Here is a 21,910-nt window from a genome sequence, read left to right as displayed (position 1 = left end):
AAAAAAGTGCTTTTTATCCTATCCACTTACACCCCCTAGAAGCCAAGATTTGACACCTGTCAATGTTAAAAATTCGATTACTAAAAAACTGGACATAGGATCGACTTCAAATTCGGAAATGATATCGACAAACCATAGCAGAAAAAAGTGCTCTTTATCCTATCCACTTACACCCCCTAGAAGCCAAGATTTGACACCTGTCAATGTTAAAAATTCGATAACTAAAAAAGTGGACATAGGATCGACTGCAAATTCGGAAACGGTATCGACAAACCATAGCAGAAAAAAGTGCTTTTTATCCTATCCACTTACACCCCCTAGAAGCCAAGATTTGACACCTGTCAATGTTAAAAATTCGATTATAAAAAAACTGGACATAGGATCGACTTCAAATTCGGAAACGGTATCGACAAACCATAGCAGAAAAAACTGCTTTTTATCCTATTCACTTACACCCCCTAGAAGCCAAGATTTGACACCTGTCAATGTTAAAAATTCGATTACTAAAAAACTGGACATAGGATCGACTTCAAATTCGGAAACGGTATCGACAAACCATAGCAGAAAAAACTACTTCTTATCCTATCCACTTACACCCCCTAGAAGCCAAGATTTGACACCTGTCAATGTTAAAAATTCGATAACTAAAAAACTGGACATAGGATCGACTTCAAATTCGAAAACGGTATCGACAAACCATAGCAGAAAAAAGTGCTTTTTATCCTATCCACTTACACCCCCTAGAAGCCAAGATTTGACACCTGTCAATGTTAAAAATTCGATTACTAAAAAAGTGTACATAGGATCGACTTCAAATTCGGAAATGATATCGACAAACCATAGCAGAAAAAACTACTTTTTATCCTATCCACTTACACCCCCTAGAAGCCAAGATTTGACACCTGTCAATGTTAAAAATTCGATAACTAAAAAAGTGGACATAGGATCGACTTCAAATTCGGAAACGGTATCGACAAACCATAGCAGAAAAAAGTGCTTTTTATCCTATCCACTTACACCCCCTAGAAGCCAAGATTTGACACCTGTCAATGTTAAAAATTCGATTATAAAAAAACTGGACATAGGATCGACTTCAAATTCGGAAACGGTATCGACAAACCATAGCAGAAAAAACTGCTTTTTATCCTATTCACTTACACCCCCTAGAAGCCAAGATTTGACACCTGTCAATGTTAAAAATTCGATTACTAAAAAACTGGACATAGGATCGACTTCAAATTCGGAAACGGTATCGACAAACCATAGCAGAAAAAACTACTTCTTATCCTATCCACTTACACCCCCTAGAAGCCAAGATTTGACACCTGTCAATGTTAAAAATTCGATAACTAAAAAACTGGACATAGGATCGACTTCAAATTCGAAAACGGTATCGACAAACCATAGCAGAAAAAACTACTTTTTATCCTATCCACTTACACCCCCTAGATGCCAAGATTTGACACCTGTCAATGTTAAAAATTCGATTACTAAAAAACTGGACATAGGATCGACTTCAAATTCGGAAATGATATCGACAAACCATAGCAGAAAAAAGTGCTTTTTATCCTATCCACTTATACCCCCTAGAAGCCAAGATTTGACACCTGTCAATGTTAAAAATTCGATTACTAAAAAACTGGACATAGGATCGACTTCAAATTCGGAAATGATATCGACAAACCATAGCAGAAAATAGAGCTTTTTATCCTATCCACTTACACCCCCTAGAAGCCAAGATTTGACACCTGTCAATGTTAAAAATTCGATTACTAAAAAACTGTACATAGGATCGACTTCAAATTCGAAAATGATATCGACAAACCATAGCAGAAAAAACTACTTTTTATCCTATCCACTTACACCCCCTAGATGCCAAGATTTGACACCTGTCAATGTTAAAAATTCGATTACTAAAAAACTGGACATAGGACCGACTTCAAATTCGGAAATGATATCGACAAACCATAGCAGAAAAAAGTGCTCTTTATCCTATCCACTTACACCCCCTAGAAGCCAAGATTTGACACCTGTCAATGTTAAAAATTCGATTACTAAAAAACTGGACATAGGATCGACTTCAAATTCGGAAATGATATCGACAAACCATAGCAGAAAAAAGTGCTTTTTATCCTATCCACTTACACCCCCTAGAAGCCAAGATTTGACACCTGTCAATGTTAAAAATTCGATTACTAAAAAACTGGACATAGGATCGACTTCAAATTCGGAAACGGTATCGACAAACCATAGCAGAAAAAACTACTTCTTATCCTATCCACTTACACCCCCTAGAAGCCAAGATTTGACACCTGTCAATGTTAAAAATTCGATAACTAAAAAACTGGACATAGGATCGACTTCAAATTCGAAAACGGTATCGACAAACCATAGCAGAAAAAAGTGCTTTTTATCCTATCCACTTACACCCCCTAGAAGCCAAGATTTGACACCTGTCAATGTTAAAAATTCGATAACTAAAAAACTGGACATAGGATCGACTTCAAATTCGAAAACGGTATCGACAAACCATAGCAGAAAAAAGTGCTTTTTATCCTATCCACTTACACCCCCTAGAAGCCAAGATTTGACACCTGTCAATGTTAAAAATTCGATTACTAAAAAACTGGACATAGGATCGACTTCAAATTCGGAAACGGTATCGACAAACCATAGCAGAAAAAAGTGCTTTTTATCCTATCCACTTACACCCCCTAGAAGCCAAGATTTGACACCTGTCAATGTTAAAAATTCTATTATAAAAAAACTGGACATAGGATCGACTTCAAATTCGGAAACGGTATCGACAAGCCATAGCAGAAAAAACTGCTTTTTATCCTATTCACTGACACCCCCTAGAAGCCAAGATTTGACACCTGTCAATGTTAAAAATTCGATTACTAAAAAACTGGACATAGGATCGACTTCAAATTCGGAAATGATATCGACAAACCATAGCAGAAAAAACTACTTTTTATCCTATCCACTTACACCCCCTAGATGCCAAGATTTGACACCTGTCAATGTTAAAAATTCGATTACTAAAAAACTGGACATAGGACCGACTTCAAATTCGGAAATGATATCGACAAACCATAGCAGAAAAAAGTGCTCTTTATCCTATCCACTTACACCCCCTAGAAGCCAAGATTTGACACCTGTCAATGTTAAAAATTCGATTACTAAAAAACTGGACATAGGATCGACTTCAAATTCGGAAACGGTATCGACAAACCATAGCAGAAAAAACTACTTTTTATCCTATCCACTTACGCCCCCTAGAAGCCAAGATTTGACACCTGTCAATGTTAAAAATTCGATAACTAAAAAACTGGACATAGGATCGACTTCAAATTCGAAAACGGTATCGACAAACCATAGCAGAAAAAAGTGCTTTTTATCCTATCCACTTACACCCCCTAGAAGCCAAGATTTGACACCTGTCAATGTTAAAAATTCGATTACTAAAAAACTGTACATAGGATCGACTTCAAATTCGAAAACGGTATCGACAAACCATAGCAGAAAAAAGTGCTTTTTATCCTATCCACTTACACCCCCTAGAAGCCAAAATTTGACACCTGTCAATGTTAAAAATTCGATTACTGAAAAACTGCACATAGGATCGACTTCAAATTCGGAAACGGTATCGATAAACCATAGCAGAAAAAAGTGCTTTTTATCCTATTCACTTACACCCCCTAGAAGCAAAGATTTGACACCTGTCAATGTTAAAAATTCGATTACTAAAAAACTGCACATAGGATCGACTTCAAATTCGGGAATGATATCGACAAACCATAGCAGAAAAAAGTGCATTTTATCCTATCCACTTACACCCTCTAGAAGCAAAGATTTGACACCTGTCAATGTTAAAAATTCGATAACTGAAAAACTGTATATAGGATCGACTTCAAGTTCGGAAATGATATCGACAAACCATAGCAGAAATAAGTGCCGTTTAGCGCATCCACTTACACCCCTTAGAAGCCGATTTGATTTGATTAATTTATATTGTAACGTTCTCCGGGGTTAATCAAATTGTCTTTTCACAACGTGTAATTTATTTTCACAACTACCACACAACATGAGGTTTTTCACGCATCGTTTGGGATAATTATTCTGTGCGACTTGAAATGCGTGCGGGAAAAGGGTTAAAAGGTGACGCTTGTAGAAAATAGTTATTTTACTAACAAGAGTGGAAAGTGATACCTTTCCGCAAGATACTGCAGTTCAATCTGTCGTGTGCATTTTCCATATGTGTTAGGAAAAATATCACAAAGAGACATGCCAAAATTTTATGATTGATGCGACTTTTTAATATTTGCGTGCGGAATAAAAGCCCTGTTATTCACTTTCCGTACGCATATGCGTGCGATTTTGGAAAAGTACTACTTTCCAAACGCTAGTAGGAAAAATAAATTTCAGAATCCTGATTTCTTGGTGACATTTCAAAGTATTGAAATTCGACTTGGTTACAAAATTTGATGGCCAAAGAATAATATGTATTTACTTATTAAATAACGTAGATGCAATGAAAAACACCTTATTTCTTAAATGTTTTTATTCTCAGGCGATCGATTTCGATAAATTTTCCATCATCAATCTAAAAATTCACAAACAACAGTATAGAGTATTTTTTGCTTTAACCTAGAAAGAATTAAACTTTTCCGAATGAATCTTCTGTTTTGATTATGGATAATGTAGTGTACTTTATTTAAGTTATAGCAAAAATTACCACTTCATACTGTTGTTTGCAAGCCTTCAGATTTCCTGATGATAGAAAATATACCGAAATCGATCGCCTGAGGATATAAACATATAAAAAATAGTGTGTGTTTTCATTTTATCTACGCTATTGAATATAGAACATACAATGAAAGATATTATGTCTAAAAAAAAATAACTCAATTAACCACCCGTTGAGTACATATTATTCTGTAAGTTTTGCAAAGTGAAAAATATTAGGATCAAAATTATTTCAATCAATTGTTATATCAAATTCATCCTAACACCGAGGAGCCAACATAAAAAATATTATATATAAGCGTGGCATATTTTGTTTCAACTTATATTCTTGTAAATTATACATCGTCTCATTTGGTGAATTGTGAAAAAAATTATTTCTCCTCAAAAACTTAATGCCCCTGAGTAAGTTCCCGAAGAAAACTATTCTATGAGGCTGTATTGAGAACACAGTTCACAAATATCATTTTCCATTTTGTTTTCAAACAGGCATCTCTTATGTAATAATCTAAAACAAAGTTTACATCGCCTATATATCTCATTTCGGATATTACCACAGATGAGGCAAATATTTTCTACAGGCATGGAAGATTTCAATACTTCTATCTGGAATTCTTTTCTTAGCTCATTCATATCGGCCCATTCATTGAGAGATTTTTTTTGGATGATCTGTTTAAAGAAGTACAGAATGAAAATGCCACAATTATGTGCATCATTTTGTGTTATATGTTCTTTTTTTACAATTTTCCAACTTTTATAATTATGTAGTGCTTTCAATTGATTACTCTCCTTTAAGTAACTTATGAATTTTTTTAAATATGAAACACTTGTGGGGTGTTGTTCGCCGAATGGATCTAAGTATGTGAATTCTCTCTTTGAAATACTGATTTCGATTGCGCACCAATGGTTTCCATTGACTAATATGGGTATAAACAAATCATCTTTCTCAATTTTCAAATTATCGAGAAAAGAATGTTGTGGCTGGTTAAAAATGAACTGAGCATGAAGTCCAGCATCAATGATTTGGTAAACACCGTTCGTATTTAACATGTTTAAAATAAAATCTATCACTGCGTCACTTAGCCAGTTCTCATTGTTCAAGGTCAAGTAATCAGTGAGAGGTAATTTTTTACGAGGACGATCTAGAATTGAAACCACATATCCTCTTCCATTAGGAAAATTCTTGTAATAAGCATGATCGCTTATAAGACCGTTGCCGAAAAATTTGTATTTTGTTGTTTCTATTGGTATTTGATTTTCAGTTTGTTGACATAGTTTACAGATAAATTCTCCCGAGAAAGTTTTATCAGGCTCGCATATCTGATGCACCCACATACTGCATGCATCACATTGCACCCAATCAGTGGCAGTTGTGTCTAAAGACCCTTCTGAACAATACTGACAAATAGGTGTACTTGTTTCATTAGGGCCTTGTGAATCTTTTCTTGGAAATATTTTCTTATGAGAAAAATTTTTCAAATGACGTCCCTCAAAGTGTCCTTTATAAAGCGGTCTTTTCTCTGCCACATTGCTCTGTTCTGTCTATGAATACGTCCTGTCAGATTACTTTTTGGTATTACGCAGAGTATTTCTTTGTATAATGATAACCCTAATGTTCTGGTAGCTCTGACAAATCGTGAGCATTTCCAATTTCTTTCTCCTCGTAATACTTTATGTTTCATTGTATTGAAGTAATTTTCAACAGGAGCATTACTTACTCTGTCTCTATCGAATTCTTTCAGCATAATCGCTGACCACAGTGGCAAGAAGGGGATGTATTTTTTCAAAATCAGTTCGTTAAGCTTAGGGCTATAATAATGGTTCATGGAATCATTCAATGAATCTGTTATATTGCGATGTTCCAGCCTATCAAAATGTTTGAAGAATAGGCTCTGCTTCGCTAGAGAATGAGTTGGAGGATCCTGTATTAAGCTCATTCCTGTTGATTTCAGATTATGTTTGGATTCTCTGAATATGTGGTGGTCTTTATCGGCAACTATAATCAACAAATTATCAATTGATTCTTTCACAATCTGATCATGATATGGACTACATAACAGAATGAAAATATTTTCCATCCAATTTTCAATTTGATGGAATTTATTGAAAGTCATACAGGCCGCCATCAAATCCTTCAGTTGATTCTGAATATTGACATGACTCACAGTTTGTTCAATGTCTTTGCAAAACATTTTCACAAAATGAGCACAACAAAGGTGGAGGGAAATCATGTTTTCTCGTCGCTCTCCGGCAACAATAAAAAAATTATCGTAACAATAATTAATGTATTCAATCAATTGCATTTCACAAAATTCTTGTGATAATGCATTCAAACTGGCTAAGCAAAAATCGGTAACAACACCTGTGAAAGTTGGCCAGCTGGAATGCTGTTGAGCAAAATATTTGAAATCTCCGAAGAATTTACGTAGATCTTTTGTGTAGTGTGTCCCAGAAACCAATTCCATAACAGGGAAAATTCGTTCATTGCTAGTTTGAATAACCCCAGAATATAGATAAATGCGTTTGCATTCCTTATAAGGCTTTCTTATAACAGAACCTGTTGCATCAAAGTGCAATAAGAACTTAGATTGCTTAGTCTTCTTTTCATATTTTAATACTTGCAGTTGCTCTTTACTGAAAAGTTTAACCATGAATGGAATGCTTACTTCTTGTATATATTCCCCATTAGATAACTGCATCTTACATATATCAGTCCAGTCGTCCACATCTCTATCGAGTTGTTGTTTCGCCTCCGATCGGATTTTTCTTATCGTTGGATCTGATTTGATATTCTGAAGGTTTCCCTGATTTATCAACCTTATGTCTGCTTGTAGGAGGGTTTTCTTTTTGTATTCAGATGGCTTCAAGAGGAGCAACTTCTTTTTAGCCTTAAATCTCTCGTGACCTTTTACATAGGCCGTGATTAATTTTTCGTGATAATAGTCTTTAGAAGAACTATAAACACTAACTAACTTCCTGGACACTATATGAATCTTGAATTTTTTGCAGTTTCGTCTGTTATGGATGCAATAAGCTAATATAAGTACATCCCCATTTTTCAATATTTTTTTATCTTTAATTGCTAAAGAACAAGTGTTATTCACGTTCTTGCGGATTCTGTTTCTTATATAATAGTTCATATAACTATTACTACTAGAGTTCCTAAATAAATATTTTCGATGTGTGTCAGGAATATCAAATTTTCCTTCAAAAAATATGCAGTTCTTGTAAGTTACAAGTTTTTCGTTTCTCCGAATTCGGTTAGTACTTCCATAAGGAATCAATTCTTTCACTACAGGATCGGAAAGATGCAGATCGCTCGACAACTCTAAACTGTTAACAGTTACTTCCTTAAAATCGATCACTTCATTTTCGATTTGGAATGATATTGGGGCATCACTAGATATTTTTCGGATAGGAGAAAGTTGTGTTTCCTGTGAAATCAATGTATTATCCATATCGATATCTTTTTCAGGAGTGGAAGTAGGCAAAACTATTCTTTCATCTGGAATGATCGGATTTTCATATTCCATTTGAGAGCAAGATTCCAAGACAAAAATGACTTCATCTTCATTTCTCCTGATATACTGACATAATATACTTGGGAATATTTTCAATTTGAATGACATGGCTTTTATATGATCACTCTTTGGGTCAATGAGCTCCTGATAACCAAAATTTTTACAATGTTTTCTTATATACTCTAATATAGCTGGAAGTATGCTAGATTTTTTATAAACCATGTCTGCAAGCTTCGAATTCAAATTCCGCTGTAAAGAGGAATAAACGCCGGTAGAACAGCTCAGATGAAATTGAACCCAAGAAAACTGGGTTTACAAGAATATAAAAAAAAGGATGAACCTCTAGAGGGACTTTAAGAATCGAAAAGAATCTTCCAATGAAATGGAAAGGAATAAAAAACCTAAACGTGAAAAAAGATTATAAAACAAAAAAAACGGAAGAAGTATTACATACAAATCGACTAAATACTAAAATTATTAGTATTTTCGACAAAAATATTCAACTAATTACTAAATGAAAAACTCTTATAATAAGGAAAAAGTGGAGAAAAAAAAAACAAAATATACGCTCTGAATAAAAACTGAAAACCTAAAAAAAAAATATTATATTAAAAAAACCCAAGAACTTTGAGAATATTCAAAGAATATTAACACCAAATAATACGCAACTGAAACAAGTGAGCGTTCTCGAGAACGTGTCGTAGCTTTTGCATACAATCCGTGCTTTAAGCGTCCTTTGCAATAGCGAGCGGAACCTCAGGCATAAGGGTAATGTCAGACGCGGCGGTTTTGACCGAGACGGTTCTCGCTAGCGACCGCCTGTTCGATGTCACACGCGTCGATTTAATCGCGTCGGTTTATATCCAAAATGCAAGGCGATGTGAGGTCGTGAATAGAACGATAAAACCGCCGCGTCTGACATGTTCCATATACATACCACTGATGACTGTACGAAAGGCTCATAAAAACCGAGACGGATAGTGGTCCCGACGACCCTTCGAGTCGGTTTTAAAATCGCCTGGCGATTCATACCGCTACGTCTGACATGGTCCATTTGAAACCCATTGACGACTCTCCGATACGGTTCTACTCTCGAGAAACGTCTCGGACAAAACCGCCGCGTCTGACATTACCCTAAGGTAAACTTTTCGAGCGTGGTGGTCCGGTTCATGCGTTATTGACTAACCAGGCGAGACTGAACACTCCAGAGAAACTTTTTAATCGAATCTCATTTTACGGACATTTGGACTAATAATAAAAATAACTGATAGTTTAGAAAAAATATCCTATATTTTAATTGATTCATCATGAAAAATTTGCTCTTGTACTGGTGACGACGAGATGAAATTTCTGTACTAGTAGATGTCTGTCGGCGGGTTTTACGGAATTTTGATTGCCCGATTAACTATTTGACACTTATTTGATTATTAATGTGAAATCACTGCAACATTTTCATTCCAGAATATATTGGAGAAGTGGCAATTAAACTTATTAAGACAGGACGATATTCACGAAGCTCATGAATGAATTATTGTTGAGAAAAAATTTTGTTGATTCTTCGAACAAGTGTTGATTTCCCGATCGAGCTTTGTGAAATTGGGAATTTAAATTTTCAACATAACCGAAACATTGACAGGTATCAAAACTCGGTACCAAAAATTAAGTGAAAATGTTAAATGGCATCTTTTTTCTTGTACGGTTTGTCAATACAATTCTCGAATTTGTAGATACCATGAAGTTTTTGATTTATAAAATTTTCATCATTGACAAGTGTCAAATGTCGAAACCTAAGGGGTGTAAGTGGATGCGGTAAACGGCACTTTTTTCTGCTTCGGTTTGTCGATTTAATTTCCGAATTTGAAGTCGATCCTATGTCCAGTTTTTTAGTAATCGAATTTTTAACATTGACAGGTGTCAAATCTTGGCTTCTAGGGGGTGTAAGTGAATAGGATAAAAAGCAGTTTTTTCTGCTATGGTTTGTCGATACCGTTTCCGAATTTGAAGTCGATCCTATGTCCAGTTTTTTTATAATCGAATTTTTAACATTGACAGGTGTCAAATCTTGGCTTCTAGGGGGTGTAAGTGGATAGGATAAAAAGCACTTTTTTCTGCTATGGTTTGTCGATACCGTTTCCGAATTTGAAGTCGATCCTATGTCCACTTTTTTAGTTATCGAATTTTTAACATTGACAGGTGTCAAATCTTGGCTTCTAGGGGGTGTAAGTGGATAGGATAAAAAGCACTTTTTTCTGCTATGGTTTGTCGATATCATTTCCGAATTTGAAGTCGATCGTATGTCCAGTTTTTTAGTAATCGAATTTTTAACATTGACAGGTGTCAAATCTTGGCATCTAGGGGGTGTAAGTGGATAGGATAAAAAGTAGTTTTTTCTGCTATGGTTTGTCGATATCATTTCCGAATTTGAAGTCGATCCTATGTACAGTTTTTTAGTAATCGAATTTTTAACATTGACAGGTGTCAAATTTTGGCTTCTAGGGGGTGTAAGTGGACAGGATAAAAAGCATTTTTTTCTGCTATGGTTTGTCGATATCATTTCCGAATTTGAAGTCGATCCTATGTCCAGTTTTTTAGTAATCGAATTTTTAACATTGACAGGTGTCAAATCTTGGCTTCTAGGGGGTGTAAGTGGATAGGATAAAGAGCACTTTTTTCTGCTATAGTTTGTCGATATCCTTTCCGAATTTGAAGTCGAACCTATGTCCAGTTTTTTAGTAATCGAATTTTTAACATTGACAGGTGTCAAATCTTGGCATCTAGGGGGTGTAAGTGGATAGGATAAAAAGTTGTTTTTTTTGCTATGGTTTGTCGACATCATTTCCGAATTTGAAGTCGATCCTATGTACAGTTTTTTAGTAATCGAATTTTTAACATTGACAGGTGTCAAATTTTGGCTTCTAGGGGGTGTAAGTGGATAGGATAAAAAGCACTTTTTTCTGCTATGGTTTGTCTATATCATTTCCGAATTTGAAGTCGATCCTATGTACAGTTTTTTAGTAATCGAATTTTTAACATTGACAGGTGTCAAATCTTGGCTTCTAGGGGGTGTAAGTGGATAGGATAAAAAGCACTTTTTTCTGCTATGGTTTGTCGATATCATTTCCGAATTTGAAGTCGATCCTATGTCCAGTTTTTTAGTAATCGAATTTTTAACATTGACAGGTGTCAAATCTTGGCATCTAGGGGGTGTAAGTGGATAGGATAAAAAGTAGTTTTTTCTGCTATGGTTTGTCGATATCATTTCCGAATTTGAAGTCGATCCTATGTACAGTTTTTTAGTAATCGAATTTTTAACATTGACAGGTGTCAAATCTTGGCTTCTAGGGGGTGTAAGTGAATAGGATAAAAAGCAGTTTTTTCTGCTATGGCTTGTCGATACCGTTTCCGAATTTGAAGTCGATCCTATGTCCAGTTTTTTTATAATCGAATTTTTAACATTGACAGGTGTCAAATCTTGGCTTCTAGGGGGTGTAAGTGGATAGGATAAAAAGCACTTTTTTCTGCTATGGTTTGTCGATACCGTTTCCGAATTTGAAGTCGATCCTATGTCCACTTTTTTAGTTATCGAATTTTTAACATTGACAGGAGTCAAATCTTGGCTTCTAGGGGGTGTAAGTGGATAGGATAAAGAGCACTTTTTTCTGCTATGGTTTGTCGATACCGTTTCCGAATTTGAAGTCGATCCTATGTCCACTTTTTTAGTTATCGAATTTTTAACATTGACAGGTGTCAAATCTTGGCTTCTAGGGGGTGTAAGTGGATAGGATAAAGAGCACTTTTTTCTGCTATGGTTTGTCGATATCATTTCCGAATTTGAAGTCGATCCTATGTCCAGTTTTTCAGTAATCGAATTTTTAACATTGACAGGTTTCAAATCTTGACATCTAGGGGGTGTAAGTGGATAGGATAAAAAGTAGTTTTTTCTGCTATGGTTTGTGGATATCATTTCCGAATTTGAAGTCGATCCTATGTACACTTTTTCAGTAATCGAATTTTAACATTGACAGGTGTCAAATCTTGGCTTCTAGGGGGTGTAAGTGGATAGGATAAAAAGCACTTTTTTCTGCTATGGTTTGTCGATACCGTTTTCGAATTTGAAGTCGATCCTATGTCCAGTTTTTTAGTAATCGGATTTTTAATATTGGACGGTGTCAAATCTCGGTTCCTAGGGGGCGTAAGTGAATGCGGCAAATGACATTTTTCTGCTTCATTTCGTGTATTAATCTCCTGAATTTGAAGTGCATTTTATGAACCATTTTTTGAACAACATTGACAGTGAATGATGATGGGTGTTTTCAATATAACTCTTGAAATTTGAGGTCGATCTTAAGTATGTACATACATTTTTTGAGTTAACATTCTTTATTTCTTCCCCTCAGCTTTCACAGGCGTGATTTGAAATGAAAAAATGTAACGTAATAATAATAGTTCTCATATCAATCCAGACGCGAGAATTCATGTTTGCATCGATATCCGCTCAACTGAACAGTGGCGTACGACGAATTCAAGGTCAAATTCTGCTATCTCATTCGGCTGTTTTCACACCGGTCACCTCATTAAGTAATTCCCATTCCCGCCTTCTCGTTCAAATTTGATGCTAACTAGTTTTACGCAAAAGGTAATGTATTTTGAGTCACTTGAAAATTATTAATTACTCCATTTCCATGCTTTCACTATTTATGGAATGTGTCCTCGTGCAAAATCATAAAGAATCTACAAAAAGATTGATAATCCTCAGGAGTACTGCTCAATTTATAACTTCGCTCGATTATTTCATGTGCACTATCATAAATATATATTATATTAGTTTATGTACTATCAGAGTCTATACTATAAATAATACGAGTAATTTTAAGGGTTTAACGACTCTTTTGTGGAATGGAAATACTCTTTTTTCTAGACCAAGCTTTCGCAATTATTTTATTGCTTCTTCAGGGTTTCTACAATATAAAATACAAAGATCAATTTAATATAAAAACATTTCTCTTTTACAATTACCGAAAGTGAGGTTAAACGTTTCACTGACTTCAACAACGCATAACATACTTCGACTACAAGTAGTACAGACAGAACTTATTTTTCGTTTTTTCGTCATGTATATCTAGTTTTTATTTAGTCAATTTCAATTTATTGTCCAAATTTCTTTTATAACTCTCACTCTATTACGTCGCATTTAACATTTGTCAATTTCAATGTCACGATCACAGAATACACAAACACAATTTCTTGTCAAACAGTTCTTCTTCATCATCCAACGTCTGCTTCCCGGCTCCTGTTCAGTCTCATTTCCAGTAAATAGCTGTACATATTGCTCAAATTATTAGTGTCACTTTTTTTATTCATTGTATTTCCATTTTTTCTTATTTTTATCAAATATATAATTATCAAAAACGACTAATACATGAGATGATAAAAATAAGAAAAAATGGAAATACAATGAATAAAAAAAGTGACACTAATAATTTGAGCAATATGTACAGCTATTTACTGGAAATGAGACTGAACAGGAGCCGGGAAGCAGACGTTGGATGATGAAGAAGAACTGTTTGACAAGAAATTGTGTTTGTGTATTCTGTGATCGTGACATTGAAATTGACAAATGTTAAATGCGACGTAATAGAGTGAGAGTTATAAAAGAAATTTGGACAATAAATTGAAATTGACTAAATAAAAACTAGATATACATGACGAAAAAACGAAAAATAAGTTCTGTCTGTACTACTTGTAGTCGAAGTATGTTATGCGTTGTTGAAGTCAGTGAAACGTTTAACCTCACTTTCGGTAATTGTAAAAGAGAAATGTTTTTATATTAAATTGATCTTTGTATTTTATATTGTAGAAACCCTGAAGAAGCAATAAAATAATTGCGAAAGCTTGGTCTAGAAAAAAGAGTATTTCCATTCCACAAAAGAGTCGTTAAACCCTTAAAATTACTCGTAATATATTATATTATATTTTACAATTCACATAGATTCTCAGATCCTCTAGGTCTCTCACATGGAGATGGATATGTTGCACCAGAATTGAACTTTCTCATATCTTTCTCTCTGATAACGAATACTGATTTCTTATTTTCTACGCTAATCCCACTTATTTAATCAGATTATTCATTTCTCAGCTCAACTCTTTTGTTAACCTCTGAATTCACATATGACTTGCTATTCTCGAGTTTCAGACGAACGAATCCTCATGCCTCCAGGGTGGACCCTGGATTTAATTGGTTTCCTGCAGAACACGATGTGGACTTCTCTGATACGGTTCAACGGTCAATTGTCAGCCATTAAACTGGTTGACAGTCTCTCGTTTTGGTTCCACCCTGGAAGGTCTCCTCTGATAATTGTGTACCCTGTGTACTTATACATTTTATGATTGTGAACGATGTACAATAAATGTTTTTACACTACCATATCCAACTCAATAATCTGGTAACACACAACTGTTATTTGCTAAAATCTGAACATCCCCGATTTTGAACATTCATTTGCAGGTGTAAATAAGAAATTTACTGAAAACTTACGTTTGCCAGTTGGTCGAATCTGCCAAAAAGCTCATTAAGTAACCTGACCAATTCCTGCGCACTACATTGCGAGGCCAACACAGTGAATCCAACTATATCGGCAAAAAGAATGCTGCAACAAAGCGTATATCTCAGTAAAATCTCCAACTTATGTTATATAGCGTTTTCTATTGGTAAAACGAGTTCTACACTAAGTTTACACAAATAAATATCAAATATTGCATTATTCCAAATATTAAGACACTTTCCACAAAGTTAATAAAATGCTCTAGGAATGAAGAAAACATCAGAGTGATAACAAAAAATCATTGTATTCAAGGTTGAAGAAGGATCCTGTACCAGACAAATTGAAGTCTAATGTGATCTATAAGATAGATTGTAAGAATTGCAGCCAAACATATGTTGGTCAAACATCACAATGGCTTAAGAACAGGATCGCTTTGCACAAGAGTGACATAAGGCTAAACAAGCAAAGATGTGCGTTATCCATACATACGATAATGTAGAAGTTTTGGAAGTGAACAATAATTATAAAAAAAGAACAGTTCTTGAGATGATCCACATAACTGAATAACCAATCCCAATTATTAAAACAACGTGCCTATTCAGTGGCTAACGACGAACTGACTTTTATTCCAAGATTCATCACATACAACATACAACCATAGATGGCGCTACAATTGTTTAATTGTTGTCACACTAAAAAAGATTCCTAACACCCCAACTACAACAAATAAACAAAAAACTTAAAAAAATTTATTCAAACCAATTTTTCCTTTATCTAGCCAATCCAAGACCTCTAATACATCTATTATGCTTAATAGGATTCAAAGCCTTGGTCAGAACATCAGCTGGCATATCAGTTGTTGGCAAATATTTCAAACTAATTATATCATTGCTTATTGCATCTTTTATGAAGTGATATTTAATATCTATATGTTTACTTTTTCTATTGCACACATAATTTGCCACCAACTTCTGTGCACTCTGGCTGTCATTATATAATAAAACAGTACACAGGTGACCTGTAAGTTCACAAAATAAAGATCTCAAATATATCCCTTCTTTGCAAGCCTCAGCTATAGCCATATACTCAGATTCCATACTTGACAAAGCGACAGTTCTTTGTTTTCTACTCTCCCAGGAAATAGCTGAGCCTGACATTAAAAAACAAAAACCAGTAAATGATCTGCGATCCAACGTATTAGCCGCCCAATCTGCATCAACATACCCAATAAGTTCAGCTGTTTCCTGTTTAACATACTTTAAAGAAAACGTTTTAGTATTTTTAAGGTACCTAAGAATTCTCTTAGCATAGTTCCAATGAACATTTGTGTGACATTTATTAAATTGGCTGAGGAAGCTCACACTGTAAGATATGTCAGGTCTTGTGAGAACAGATAAATACATCAGACTTCCAATCAGCTGTTGATACGGAATTTCTTGATCACAAAATTCAGAATTATTAACATTCAATTTACATTCCATTGGAGTACTAGCAACTTTACAATTTACCATGTTAAATTTCTCCAATAAATGATCTATATACTGCTCTTGATCCAATGTAACAACATTTATTTCTCTATCAATTTTGACTCTCATGCCTAAGCATTGCTGAACTCGACCCAAATTCTTTATCTTAAACTTAGAATTCAAAACAGAGATCAACTTGTCAGTCTCTTCTTGATCATTTGAGAAAACAAAAAAATCATCTACATACAATAACAATTTTTACTTTATTATTCATTTTTGTGAAAACGCATGGCTCTATACAACTCTTTTTGAAACCTAATTCACTCAAACATTGTTCTACTCTCTCATACCAAGATCTGGAAGACTGTTTCAAACCATAAATTGCCTTTTTTAATTTAACAATTACTCTATTTTTATTTTTATGAAAATCAACATTTGGTTGGACCATATAAATGTCCTCTTTGAGAAAACCATTTAAGAATGCTGTCTTAACATCTAAATGTGTGACATCTAAATTCAACTGAACAGACAGAGCAAACAATAACTTCAAGGAAGAATGCCTGACAACAGGTGAAAAAGTCTCTTCATAATCAACGTTGGGTTTCTGCGTGAAGCCCTTCGCCACTAAACGCGCCCTGTAATGTGCACTGTTATCATTATTCACTTTTCTTTTAAACACCCACTTACACTGAACTAAAGTTTTATCAGGGGGTAAATCACTTACTGGAACCCACGCTTCATTTTCTTCAAATGCCTCCAGCTCATCCCTCATTGCCTCGATCCATCTGTCTCTATCTGGGCTATCTAGAGCTTCCTGGATACTGACAGGATCACCCATAACATCTGGACTTGATGTTGTGCACAGCTTTGAAACACCATATCCATAACGTTCTGGCTGCTTTCTCATCCGTTTTGTTATTACAGGTGTTGGTTCTGGTTCCTCATCTTCTTCTGACTTCTGCAACATAGAATCTAAATCCAGTGTGGCGTTAACATGTACTGAATCTGCAGGCATGATTTCGCTCAAGGTATCAGAAAATGGTTCAGCATTCATTTCTTCCTCATGTTCATCTGATTTTCTTGGTTCAATATCCCCAACTGAAACTGATATGACAGCTTCATTTGTACAGTTCCTTTGTGTCTTTTCATGAATAATGACATCTCTACTAGTAATAATGCGTTTCTTGATCGGATCATAAACTCGGTATCCTTTCACATTCTCAGAAAATCCAACTAAGATGTGCTTCTTCGACTTAGTGTCCCATTTTAATCTTCTTTCCTTTGGCATGTGTACCATCACCTGACTTCCAAATATACGGATATGACTCATATCTGGCTTCTTATTTGTCCAAAGCTCATACGGTGTTTTATTACCCAATCCGGATGCGATAGATCTATTTCTAAGATATAGAGCAGTATTTGTTGCCTCTGCCCAAAATCTTTTATCTAATCCTGCATCAATTAACAAACAGCGAGCTCTTTCGACAATTGTCCGGTTAATTCGTTCACTTAGACCATTTTGCTCCGGTGTGTAAGCATTTGTTTTCTGGTGAACAATACCTTCCTGTTTCAGATAACCCTCAAAGTCATTGCTGCAAAACTCTAAGCCATTATCTGTCCTGAATACTTTAATTTTCTTGTTTCGCTGATTTTCTACCATGCTTTTGAATTCCTTAAAGTACTTAAAAACTTCACTTTTAGCCTTAAGGAAATAAACAAAGGCCATACGGGAAAAGTCATCAACAAAAATTAAGAAATACCTCGACCCTCCAATTGAAGTAGACTCCATTGGTCCACAGACATCAGCATGGATCACTTCTAGCGGCTCACTACTCCTTGTACCTACATGATCAAATGGCAAACGTGATTGCTTTCCCTCACAACATACTGTACATGTATTTTTGCTAATCATAGATTTATCTGTGTATGATATTCCTCTGACGGCTCCACCTTTCATTTTATTTAAGTCGTTCATATTCAAATGGCCCAATCTTCTGTGCCAAACTTCACTGCTAACTGCTGAAGAAGTCGTGAACAGAGATTGTTTATGTTCCTTGACCAACTTATAAACACCATTTTCCTGTTTTGCTATAGCCACTAAAATGTTTCTTTTATTGTAAACATAGCAGCCATCTGTCTTGAACTCCACTTTGTTTCCATTTCGGATAAGTTGACTAATAGAGATCAAATTAGTTGTAAGATCAGGGACACACAAGACATCTTTCAGAGTAACTTCGTACTTGCAACTTGGAGTGACTGTTATGATATCCATATCACCGGAACACAATACTGGCATGGCACTTTGATTTGCTGCCATAATTTCTTTGATATTAGGTGAATATGATGCATTATTTATCATATTTACATCCGTCGTCATGTGAACACTTGCTCCGCTATCCAAATAAAAATCGTGTTTACTGTAGTTTCCATTCAAGAAAACAGCAGAAAAGACATTTGTTTTCCTCACTTGCTGTTGACCATTCAGCTTACACTGTGATTTGTAATGTCCAAATTGTTTACAACGATAGCACTTTATGTTTGTCTTCTTTGTCGATCCTGACATTGACAGTCCGCCGCCATGGTAACTTGAGCTGTCATTCTTAGCATTGCTACCAACCTTAGTATTCGGACGACTGTGCTGCCCTCTGCTTAAAAAAGCACTTCCTGGATCAGGATCGTCATTCGTCTCAAGGTCAATTAGCTTAGTTTTCACTACGTCAGCAGTAATGGCGATTCCGGAATGTTCGATAGCCATTATCATAGGAAAGTATTTTTCAGTCAAACCTGCCAGCATTAAACACCCGATCCACTCGTCATTCACTGAGAATCCTGTTCCTGATAACTTCTGAGCTGCTTCCATAATTTGTGTAACGTAGCTCGTCATCGAATCGCAGTTGTCTAGACGAATTGATATTAAATTCCGCAACAAGGTTATTCTTCGGGAAAAGCCAGAATCATCGAATAAAGCCTGTAGTTTCCTCCACAAACTCATTGTGCTTGATGCATCTTTGATGTGGACGTACAGTGATGGGTCGATCGTTAAAATTAACTTGGCTCTCGCCTTTGCATCTTCTGCGGCTGCATCTTGAGCACTTTCCTGCTTGATATAGTTGGATGTACCCTCCAAAACTAGCAGATTCTCCGCTGCAAACGCCCATTCATGATAATTCTCGCGTCCCTTCAACTTTGGAACGCTGGTCAAGAATGAATTAGAAGCCATTGTCTTAACTAACTGATCGATTTCTTTCCTAAAAACTTAATAACCAGCACACCTGGGCCCATAACCTATTAAAACAACGTGCCTATTCAGTGGCTAACGACGAACTGACTTTTATTCCAAGATTCATCACATACAACATACAACCATAGATGGCGCTACAATTGTTTAATTGTTGTCACACTAAAAAAGATTCCTAACACCAATGAATTCTTGTTTCGACGAAAATTGAAATTTATTCCGTTTTAAATGTATAATATTAGTATTATTGGTAGATTTCATGATGAGTCATTGTCTTACTGACGAAGAAGAGAAAACCTCAGATTCAGTATGTATCTGTTTGTGAGAATGTATATTTTATTCTGTAATATTCACGTCCATGTTTTAAATAAAGTTGAATCGCAGGAATGTGGACAGAATGAATGACTAATCAGTTATGATTTTGCCAACATTTCGGAACTATTTTGTTCCTTTCTCAAGGCTAGAAAAAGTATTTTATTAATCATACATAAAAGAAACAAAACAAGGTGTATACCTCATCATACAACTAATAAAACTTGTGTTTAGAATTAATAATTAGGAGTCAAGAACGAACAACGGTTCTAACATATGACAGTCAATTGAATAAAAACAAACAATGAAAACGAAGTTACATATTCTGTGGTACGATAAAAATATGTTGACACATCTCCACATATTCAGTCTAAGCCAAATTAATTTAATTTAAGGAATTATACAGTGTGGAATAAAAATATAAAGGTTAATACACATACGATGACAAACACGAAACAACATGTGGAGAAAAACAATTCAGAATTGTTATCTATTAGGTGTTTTCATCCTCGATATCAAGTAATCATAAACAGTACTCAAATTATTTGTATCCTCCCTGTAATTCACTGTATAATTTCTTCTTATATGTATCATTTCACTCAAAATTCGTCTGGAATAATGTTGTTCATAATCCAGAATAGATACATTTTCAAAATCAAATCTATGGCCCTCTCTGTGTGTGTGTTGTGTAAGGGCAGTTTTATTTTCGGCTTCTAATTGTCTGCCATCATATAATAAAACCTTTATATTTTTATTCCACACTGTATAATTCCTTAAATTAAATTAATTTGGCTGAGACTGAATATGTGGAGATGTGTCAACATATTTTTATCGTACCACAGAATATGTAACTTCGTTTCAATTGTTTGTTTTTATTCAATTGACTGTCATATGTTAGAACCGTTGTTCGTTCTTGACTCCTAATTATTAATTCTAAACACAAGTTTTATTAGTTGTATGATGAGGTATACACCTTGTTTTGTTTCTTTTATGTATGATTAATAAAATACTTTTTCTAGCCTTGAGAAAGGAACAAAATAGTTCCGAAACGTTGGCAAAATCATAACTGATTAGTCATTCATTCTGTCCACATTCCTGCGATTCAACTTTATTATGTATATTTTATGTTTGATGAAATTATTGTATTTTAGGAGCCCTGAAGAAGAAAAGAATTTGTTTCCGAAAGCTTGGTAAATGAATAAAGAGTGAAAACTAAATTCAATGAAGCGGGTGTAAAGAAATGGCAACAAGAGACAGATCCTAAAACCTGTTTCTCGTTCCAGATCTCAGATGTTTTTATGTAACAAAGATTCTATGGACTATGGATCTCTGATGAATTGTTTCTGAGATACGGGGTGTTGAAATTAAAAAAAAATATTTTGTAAAATCAGCAGTTAAGCTGTTTGTTGATAGTTTAATGTCCGAAATTTAATATTATGAAAGTTTTGACGGCATGCAGACAGGAATTGAATTATGAAAATAGTACCACCCAGAGCAGAATTCAATTCCTGTCTACATATGCTGTCAAAACTTTCCTAATGTTAACTTCAATATTGTAGTAGGCGACTGAGCTACCTTAATTTGTGTTTAGACGATTTCGAGAGTAATCTTAGCTCTCAGATGAAATTTATTTTATTTTTTATCTCAGAAAGTATTTTAAGCTGGTAAGAACTCAGAGCACCATTCTCACTGTGAATTATGTGGTAATCACGAAAATAATTTCAAATTTAAAAGAAGCATTGGCTCACCATTTTTTCCACCGAATTTATTCGTACAGACGCCATTGGTGAAAATAAGAATGATTTTAAATTTGGAAAAGGGTGCTTCAATGCGTATTCATAACCTATCAAAACTGAAAAAAAAATAATGAAAAGTTTCAAAAATATTTTCGAAAAAATTTTTGTTTTAAATTTCAACAGCGTGTATCTCAGAAACAATGCGTCAGAGACTCATAGTCCATTGAATCTTTGTATTATAAAATCATCTGAGGAATAAGATCCTGAATATGTGGAACCTTATTTGGAAACACCCTGTATATTCTATTAGTACTATCTTTGTACATAGATGCTTAAAGTGTCCCCCAAC

General features: G+C 34.9%; 1 protein-coding gene across 9 annotated transcripts in view; it reads right to left on the bottom strand.

Moving 5' to 3' along the window:
* LOC123312770 (Ca(2+)/calmodulin-responsive adenylate cyclase-like) overlaps positions 1-21,910 on the bottom strand; it is a 210,430-nt gene that overhangs the window by 116,311 nt on the left and 72,209 nt on the right. For all 9 annotated transcript variants that reach the window (XM_044897244.1, XM_044897245.1, XM_044897250.1 and 6 more), the window contains exon 5: positions 14,803-14,914. In XM_044897244.1, the coding sequence (XP_044753179.1) occupies positions 14,803-14,914 (112 nt within the window). The remainder of the gene's footprint in view (positions 1-14,802; positions 14,915-21,910) is intronic.

Source organism: Coccinella septempunctata, chromosome 5 (assembly GCF_907165205.1).
Source record: "Coccinella septempunctata chromosome 5, icCocSept1.1, whole genome shotgun sequence".
In the NCBI taxonomy this organism is placed as follows: domain Eukaryota; kingdom Metazoa; phylum Arthropoda; class Insecta; order Coleoptera; family Coccinellidae; genus Coccinella; species Coccinella septempunctata.
Note: the sequence above shows the minus strand (reverse complement) of the source record. Positions and strands in the feature narration are given on the sequence as shown.